Source organism: Larimichthys crocea, chromosome VI, assembly GCF_000972845.2.
Source record: "Larimichthys crocea isolate SSNF chromosome VI, L_crocea_2.0, whole genome shotgun sequence".
NCBI lineage: Eukaryota > Metazoa > Chordata > Actinopteri > Sciaenidae > Larimichthys > Larimichthys crocea.
In genome coordinates this window covers 19711874-19721324 of record NC_040016.1, presented here as the reverse complement: position 1 = coordinate 19721324, position 9451 = coordinate 19711874, and the positions used below count along the sequence as shown (strand labels likewise).

Genomic DNA, 9451 nt, shown 5'->3' with positions numbered 1-9451 from the left:
CGTAGTTACATGCTTTTTGATATTTTATTATGTATAGTTGCTTTATAGTGTATTTTATTCTTATGTTGTCACTTGTCACTTTATGTATGCGCTGCTGCACTATAATTTCCAGCTTGGGTAAATAAGTATATCTATCTATCTATCTGTGATGAGGTTGCAGACTTAGCTGAATCTTGGATGCTATCTAGAGTCAGTGTTTAGTTTGTCTGTCATGGGTTCTGTAGGAACATGGTGATTCAACAAGGTGGACTCTGTCTCATTACAAGTCAACACAGATTATACACTAATGAAAACATATTATATTGAATTCTGCCCACATTCTTTAAACAGAGACCCCTAATCTGACCACACTGGACATTTATGCATCATAATTTATTCAATAATATAATATACAGCATTTGAAATAGTGCAGCATGGTGGTGCAGTGGTTAGTTAAAGCCCTCCATAACATCCAACCTCATCACCACAATCCTCCTGCCGCCTCCGTTCACCGACGCTGACCTCCTGACTCAAGTATGTAGGGCGTTCACCACCTGGGCACTGCCGAGGCGCCTTTGAGCAAAGTACAAACCTCCATCCAGTCCACCACATCTTCACATTGCATGTCATGTGTTTGGTTGTATTTCAGGTCTATGTATGTAAAAACTTGATGAATCCATCAAAATCAAAATACTAAACAACAGAAAAATAGATATTTTCAAAAAAATATATTTATATTATTATTATATTATATTATTTATATTATATATATTATATATGTTTTAATGTTGTTTCTCGTGTTCTAGTTATTCTTAGTGACTTCACTTTGAAATTGCCCACCCTCACCACTGAGAGCTTTTATTTTGAAGGCCTAAACGGAACTCCAGGGCGTTCCTGTGTGTGTGTGTGTAGCTGTATGTGTATGAGTGTGTGTGTGTGTGGTGTGTGTGTGTATGCGTGTGTGTGTGGTTGGAGGCGCCACGTCGGCAGAACCAGCAGGCTGAAAAGAGAGCTGCGTAGCTCTGCGTGTGTGTGTGTGTGCATGATGGTGTGTGTGTGTGGAGAAGAGTTAGAAAGCTGCGATTTATCCGGTAAAACGAGAAAACCGAGGAGGAGACAGAAACAGACCGACCACAGTGAGAGGCAGCCGGGTTAGAACACTCCGACAACCCGATAATCTACATCAGAGTTTGGTTAGCAGGGCTGAAAACACCAAAGCTGCTCCTGTCTCAGTTTCTCTGCCAGGTGTGTTTGTGGGAGAAACACTGCAGAACAATGGTGAAGGTAAGGACCAGCAAACCAGCATCTCCATTTTAATGTGTAAATATGTGAGATTATAATCCACAGACTGCCTCAGATTGGAGTTTTAGTGTAGTGCATGAATGCTACATGAGTGATGATGTGAATTTGGATATAATAACAGGTTGTTTTTTATAAATTTAACCTAGATTAAAAAGAAGTTTCCTGTTTGTGTCTTCTCTGAAGGGGGGGGAAGCTTTTTTTTTGTCTTGTAGCATTTAAAGGAAGGCGTCACAGCTTCCTGCAAATGTTGCACAAACTCTTATCCAGCTGTGCCAATCCTGATATGAAAAAAAAAAACTCACATTAGATTCAGTTTCCAGATCAAAACTGTGGAGATATTCATCAGATACTTTGGTTCATAGGACAAGTTGCCAGTTCATCACAGGGCTGACACCATCAACCAACAACCGGCAACCCACAATCACACCTACGGGCAATTTAAAGTCACCAATTAACCTGCATGTCTTTGGACTGTGGAAGAAAGCCACAGAGAACTCAGACAACATCACATACAGAGTGGGTCCAGTCGGCTGGAGGTGCTAACCACTGCACCACCACCGCCCAAAATCTCCATATATATATATAGAATAATTAAAACAAGCTCCACCTTTATCAGTTGCAACATTGAACTGATTTACTCAATTAAGGACCACTGTGTAGGATTTAATGACATCTAGTGATGAGGTTGCAGACTTAGCTGAATCTTGGATGCCTAGGATCTAGAGTCAGTGTTTAGTTTGTCTGTCATGGGCTACTGTAGGAACATGGTGATTCAACAAGGTGGACTCTGTCTCATTACAAGTCAACACAGATTATACACTAATGACAACATATTATATTGAATTTCTGCCACATTCTTTAAACAGAGACCCCTAAATCTGACACACTGGACATTTAACGCATCGATAATTATAATTCAATAATATATAATACATCCAAAACATCCAACCTCACTGACCTGCTCCATCACCACAATCCAACCTGCAGCCTCCGTTCAACCGACGCTGACCTCCTGACTCAAGTATGTAGGGCGTTCACCACCTGGGCACTGCCGAGGCGCCTTTGAGCAAGGTACAAAACCTCCATCCAGTCTACCACATCTTCACATTTGCATGTCAATGTGTTTGGTTGTATTTCAGGTCTATGTATGTAAAAACTTGAGTGAATCAATCAAAATCAAAATAAATCAACAACAGAAAAATAGATATTTTCTAAAAGAATATATTATATTATATTATATTATAATTATATTATATTATATTATATTATGTTTTTAAATGTTGTTTCTCGTGTTCTAGTTATTCTTAGTGACTTCACTTTGAAATTGCCCACCTCACCACTAAGAAGACTTTTATTTTGAAGGCCTTAAACGGAACTCCAGTGCGTTCCTGTGTGTGTGTAGTGTAGCTGTATGTGTATGAGTGTGTGTGTGCGTGTGTGTGTGTGTGTGTGGTTGGAGGCGCCACGTCGGCAGAACCAGCAGGCTGAAAAAGAGAGCTGCGTAGCTCTGCGTGTGTGTGTGTGCATGCATGTGTGTGTGTGTGTGAGGAGAAGTTAGAAAGCTGCAGATTTATCCGGTAAAAACGAGAAAACCGAGGAGGAGACAGAAACAGACCGACCACAGTGAGAGGCAGCCGGGTTAAACACACTCCGACAACCCGATAATCTACATCAGAGTTTGGTTCAGAGGCTGAAAACACCAAAGCTGCTCCTGTCTCAAGTTTCTCTGCCAGGTGTGTTTGTGGGAGAAACACTGCAGAACAATGGTGAAGGTAAGGACCAGCAAACCAGCATCCTCATTTAATGTTAAATATGTGAGGTTATAATCCACAGACTGCCTCAGATTGGAGTTTTAAGTGTAGTGCATGAATGCTACATGAGTGATGATGTGGAATTTGGATATAATAACAGGTTGTTTTTTATAAATTTAACCTAGATTAAATAGAAGTTTCCTGTTTGTGTCTTCTCTGAAGGGGGGGGAAGCTTTTTTTTTTGTCTTGTAGCATTTAAAGGAAGGCGTCACAGCTTCCTGCAAAATGTTGCACAAACTCTTATCCAGCTGTGCCAAATCCTGATATGAAAAAAAAAAACCTCACATTAGATTCAGTTTCCAGATCAAACTGTGGAGATATTCATCAGATACTTTGGTTCATAACTCCGGGATCTGGGCCTGTGTGTGTCACAAGAGGAGGAAAAAAGAGAAAAAATAGGGGGGTGGGGTGTTATTTTGCAAGATGATTTTGCTATTTTTATTTAATCCGAGGCCTCTGCGTGTCATATAATAATCAAAGAGTGGTGGTTTAGTTGCTGTACTCACCTGTAAAAAGAGGGAGATCACATTGACGTGGATCGCCCACTCGTCCTCAGTTTTAATGTTATATTTTACCAAATAAAACATCAGTGACTTAAAGGTCCCCGTGTGTCAGATTTAAGGCCCTTTTATTTACAGAACATGGCATATAATACTCAGAAGTATGTTTTCATTAGTGTATAATCGCCTGAAAATAAGAATAATTCTTTTTAGAATGAGACTTTTATATCTACAGGCACCATGAGTCAGCCACGTTGAACCACCGTGCCACACGTGTGTTTCACGTGTAATTTCTCCCTCATGCTATGAAGGGTAAGGCGAGGTGAGAGGGTACAAAATATGCGTCGTCTTTGGAGTGCAGCATGTTGGATAATTACACGTTTGACTCTGAGCTGGCTAGACCGAGCTTCATATCTGTAATTCAGCCGAAATAAATAGATTTGTTTGCACAGAATGACAGGGTGTATGACACACCGAGCAGCAGGAATAGAAGATTCAACCCAACATCAACACCCACAACATTCATGAATCCCTGCGAGACATGAGCACAGTGTGAGGTTTGCAGTCTGTAGTTTATGTTCAGGAGTTCATTAAAAGGAGTTTGACTTCGACGTACAGCACTAACTAAAATACAGAGAGTATTGAGACAGTGAAGCCTTACATCTTAATGTAAGTAGGTTTTACATTGATTCCAAACATGTTCTCTGCTTTCGCTTAACAAACAACACTCAAGTGACTTAGTCTTTAGAGTTTAGGGCAAAATTCAGATTTTTAAGCTTAAAAACGCAGGATACCACATTTCTCATAATGCAGCTGACTGCAGTTCTTTTATTAGCCCCTCACTGCCTGGTTAAAACCAATGACAGCGAAAAGAACGGACCAAGCATGAGTGACGTCACCCACAGGTTTTCGAAGCCCCTTAAAATATGTGCCACTGGCCACCACCATGTTTGTAGTCCAAATGACGCCTAGGTGCTCAAATAATCTATCTGTAAAGGCACCCACCTGTCAATGTCAAAGTGTCCACGCTGTTAATTCTGCATAACTTTAAGCCTTAATATAATCTGAACAGGTGAGTTGTATATAAATTCACCCTCAGTACAGTTGTCATGAACGGGAAAATTAACTACAAAGACCAAAACTGTTTTTTGTACCAGGCTGTAAACATGTTTATTTCTGCTGTGAAGTTGGACATTTGAACATGGGGACTTATGGAGACTGACTCACTTCTGGAGCCAGCCTCAAGTGGACGTTTGAGGAACTGCAGTTTTTGGTACTTCCGCATTGGCTTGAGTTCGCCGCTTGGTTAAAACCTCACGGCTGTCAACGTCCACATGTGTATAACGCCGGCTTTCTGTTATAAACTTGTTGTCTCTTAGCTTAAGCTGAGATAACCCCAATGACATCACTTTGACATCATTTGGGTTATTTTAAAGACTTGACAACGCTCCTCGAAAAACCACGAAAGACATTATACAATGTGTTATTGCGGCCTGACTAGTCCTAACCACAATGAGGTGACCATAAAACTGTGAAATCAGGGAGTGCCCCTTTTAAATGCGTGAAACAAAGTCCAAAATTTGCAAAATTATGATTTAAATCAGGAAATATCTGACCAAAAAAGGCAACAAGAATATGATTAAGAGCACATATTGGTTACACGCTTGCGTATTAATGTTCGATAGCCACCCATGTAGGTTTTTAAAGTAGAGATGTGCTGTATATTTACAGTAAAGGTAATGCGTATATCCTGTGTTTTCCAGAACGTGAACAGCGTTAACGTGGAGCCTCAGCCTGGGACCAGCATGGCATCAGACGAAGCTGAACCCACCGAGATCCAATCTACAGAGGGTAAGCAGGGAGAGCTCCCCCCCGGGCTGCGGTAGAGACATCAGCAGGGGAATATGGTGCAATCTGTGCTCGCGTGTTGAACGCTGCTATTTCAGAAACAGTTGGTTTGTCAGGGGAGTATGAGATGTTTGTGCAACAGCGGCTTCAGCTCCAACCTGCTATTTGTGTCCCAACACTCAGACACTTTGCACCAGTTTGATCCCCCTGCTGCCGCTCTTGGTAAACATCACTGTTGTTGTTGGATGAAGCATAACTCTTGTTTTCAACATATCAGTCCTAATGACCGTTCACTCGCCAGATGAATGATAGAGATCAGGCCAGCAGAGGGTTTAAAGATACAGTTATGTAGCCATGGCTCTACATCACTCCGCCTCTTTGATCCTGAAATATCTCAACAGATATTGGGTGGATGCCATGAAAGTTGGTGCATATATTTATAGTGGTCAGAGAATGAATCCTAGTTCTTTGATGGTCCCCTGACTTTCCCTTCCATCCAGTTTTAATATTTCTGTTAGTGTTGGTACACGACGTCCCTTTTGTGGTACATGGAAGAATCTCTAAAATATGACTTATTACTATAATTTAAAGACATACTTGTACTGTCTAAATACCCCACAATACTGCATGTCCTGTGATATGTTTCAGCCTGCTGCGTAGTCACGTTCATGCATGTTTGGTTACAAGTTAAAATGCAAATCAGGAGTGACCATTTTCCACCAGATTAGATCTGGTTCTCCGAGTTTTTCTGTCTGTGAGGCATGCTTGAAGTTTAGCTAACTGGTTTTATCTGGCTTGATCGATAAATATAATCGGGTATCATCTGCATAACAATGAAAGTTAATGCAGTGAATCCTGATAACGCTGCCGAAGGGAAGCTTATATAAGTTGAATAGAAGTGGTCCGAGCACAGAACCTTGTGGAACTCCATGACTAAGTTTGGTGTGCATGAATCATCATTAACACCTGAGATCGATCTGAAAAATAAGTCTTAAACCAGCTTAGTGTGGCTCCTTTTTATGCTATTTAGACGTTCAATTCTCTGTAATAGGATGTCGTTTCCAGTCCTTTATCTGACTCAGACTAGTGCTGTCTCTCTGCTGTGATCTTTGCTAACATGCAAAACCGAGATGGTGAACAGGATAAGCACGTTAACATGCTGATGTTAGTCTGCAAATATCAAGAGATGGACTAACACATTGTTGAACTGGGTCTTGCAGTGTATACAGGAACAGCACACACATATAGAAAGTATTTGTAGGCATGTAAATGCGGAGAGATGTTGGAGTGATTAGCAGCCACATAACGCCGCCCAGGACGTGAACTGGCACCTCTCCAGCTACCAGTCCTCACTCGGTCACACGCCATCCTCCACCTCCACATGGTTCTTTATAAACATGCATGCAGTGCAGGAGAATAACTGACTATATTGATGTTTCCTGTGTGTATATGTTTGTTTTTCAGACTCTGGTAAGGACCACGTGGCACCTGCCCCTGGCATGATGTGGCGGGTGACCGGAGGCCTCTTCAACGTAACCAAGGGAGTCGTGGGCGCCGCAGTGGGCGGGGTGGCCTGGGTGGGCGGCAAGAGCCTGGAGATCACCAAATCTGCCGTGACCACGGTGCCCTCGGTTGGGGTTGGGCTGGTGAAGGGCGGGGTGTCCGCCGTGGCAGGCGGCGTCTCTTCGGTGGGCTCGACGGTGGCCAGCAAAGTCCCATTCACGGCCAAGAGGAAAGATAAAGCCGAGTGAAGAGGAAGGGGAGGAGGATGGTTGTGACGATGATGATGATTGATGATTGATGATGATGATGGACTTGCCCCGCCCTGAGCCAACAGAGAGAGGCTGCCAGCTGATCTCTGTCTGCCAATCAAAACTCCACAGTGCCTTCTGACGCCTCTCTTGGTCTTGAACGTGGTAGTCTTGTCACCATAAAGAGATCTTTAGACTTTGACACCAATACTACACTCAGTACCGAAAAATTCAGTAGTACTACGATACCATGACAACCCAGAAATACGACAGACTTTGTCACTGAAACGCTTCATATATAAATGACTTGGAGCGGGTTTGCATGTCTGGAAGTGAATATCTGGCTCCAGACAGATCACATAGACTGTGATCCACTTCAGCACGTGGTGGGTGACCTCATGAATATTTTTATCTGTTTACAGTCCAGACTGATGCTGTTCCATTTCTCTCTCTTCTCTTCACTCTTTACAAACTACACACATTTGGTGAAATGTTTCTAAAATAAGATGCTGTTTTTTGTTTTTTTTTGTTTTTTGGAAGTGAAAGGATTCTTCAGTCTGCAGACTTCTTCTGTGTCTGACCTCCTTTTTAAAAATAAAAAATAAAAACTTTGGAAGAGCCCGGGGGGTCGGTGTTTTACCCAGCAGCCTTGGATCTGCATGTCTGGATGACACAATCACACACACCAACACTGGGCTCAGGCCTTTTACACAGCGATATTGTTGAAATGTTTTGAGTGAAATGTTAAAAATGCTGCGTTGGACCTTGACAAGTTGACTAAAGATATAAGAAAACAAAACATCAGCAGCATTCGTTACGTCGACTGACTGGTTGCTTGAGAGGAAAAGTGCCCGATGTTGTCTGAACTGGTCAGTCGGTCAAGTAAAGGTTTTGAACTGTACCTTTTTTAATCAGAAGGCAAACGCTGTACTGTAGTGCAGGCAACATTCGTGAACGTCTATATGCAAATCAGCATTTCAATGCAACATTTGGAGTGAGTGGGAGCTGTTGCTGGTGGGACTAAACTATGTGAATGTCTTGTATGTGTTGTTTTTTTGTTTTTGTTTTGTTTTTGGATATATCAATAAAGTAGTTTGGAAGGTTAAAGGTGCCTTGTGGAGTTTCCTTATAAATAAAGTTATTGTGTATTTCCTCCTCATAAATCCTACATCGTTTAGATCTTAGATCTGTTCTTCTTCCCTGCGTTTGCTGGCACATTACAGCATATCTTGGTGTGTTCCACCTGTTGATCAGTGGAATAGTTTGACACTCTTGGCTCTCAGGGACCCAACTAGAGGTCAGGTTTCTGCTATGAAGCTCAGAGTGTGATGGCTTCTGCCACTTTCCGGCTAACCTATGGGAAAAGATGAGGATCGTCGGTGGACCTGTGGTCTGGCTGCTTAAACAAACCATCTTTTAACAACACCTATCTGTCAATCAAAGCTAACTTTAAGCCTTAATATAATGTGAACAGGTGAGTTGTATATAAATTCACCCTCAGTACAGTTGTCATGAACGGGGAAATTAGCTACAGAGACCAAAACTGTTTTTTGTACCAGGCTGTAAACATGTTTATTTCTGCTGTGAAGTTGGACATTTGGACATGGGGACTTATGGAGACTGACTCACTTCTGGAGCCAGCCTCAAGTGGACGATTGAGGAACTGCAGCCAGTTTTTGTCACTCCCGCATTGCCTTCGCATCACAGCTTAACAATTTGGGATATATGCATATTTGTAAATGCAAAGCTGCAGCAGTATTACACCATATTCTGTGACCAACGCTTTGTATAATTAATTGTTGCTCTTAACGTTATTCGGTTTTTAAACACTTTATTCTGGCGTGCTTCTGTTGAGCCCTGAGGGATTTTTCTTTTAGTGTTACCCAGTCTTTAAAGACAGTCAGAGAAATGTTGAGACTCGATGCCTCGATACTGGATGCAGAATTTTTTCAAGATAGATTATTGATCCCACACTGGGGAAACTCACTTGTTGCAGTGACTCACAGTATACAAGGTGGATCGGAAACATACTCATAAATAATCGTGGCTGCTGCTGTGGTCCTGCCCGACGTCCGCTACACATATTACTACTGTCATTATTGTTACCATATCTACAGTTTATAGTTAGTTGATGATTTGCTGCTGCTGTGGATCTGTGTCTCTCTATCTCTATCACAGGTTCCACTGCTACTGTAATCATTTTATCATTCATTGTATTTGTACAATATGTTTCTGTTGATTTGTTCTGTACACGTCCTGG

At 41.9% G+C, this 9451-nt stretch overlaps 1 protein-coding gene across 2 annotated transcripts; it reads left to right on the top strand.

The window, feature by feature from the left end:
• The first annotated feature begins 1216 nt into the window (after positions 1-1216).
• On the top strand, positions 1217-8298 carry zgc:153675 (transmembrane protein 263). 2 transcript variants are annotated; one of them, XM_027279739.1, is made up of 3 exons: positions 1217-1263; positions 5356-5443; positions 6905-8298. In XM_027279739.1, exons 1-3 carry the CDS (start codon positions 1255-1257, stop codon positions 7189-7191), a joined length of 384 nt encoding a protein of 127 aa, XP_027135540.1. In that variant the 5' UTR covers positions 1217-1254; the 3' UTR covers positions 7192-8298. The 2 variants fall into 2 exon arrangements, with proteins under 2 accessions (XP_027135540.1, XP_019123818.1); XM_019268273.2 differs by lacking the exon at positions 1217-1263 and adding an exon at positions 2696-3053.
• Positions 8299-9451: the final 1153 nt, after the last annotated feature.

Coding starts and splice junctions, on each gene's coding strand:
- zgc:153675 (XM_027279739.1), top strand. Junction 5,444..6,904: donor CGAGATCCAATCTACAGAGG/GTAAGCAGGGAG, acceptor TTTGTTTTTCAG/ACTCTGGTAAGGACCACGTG.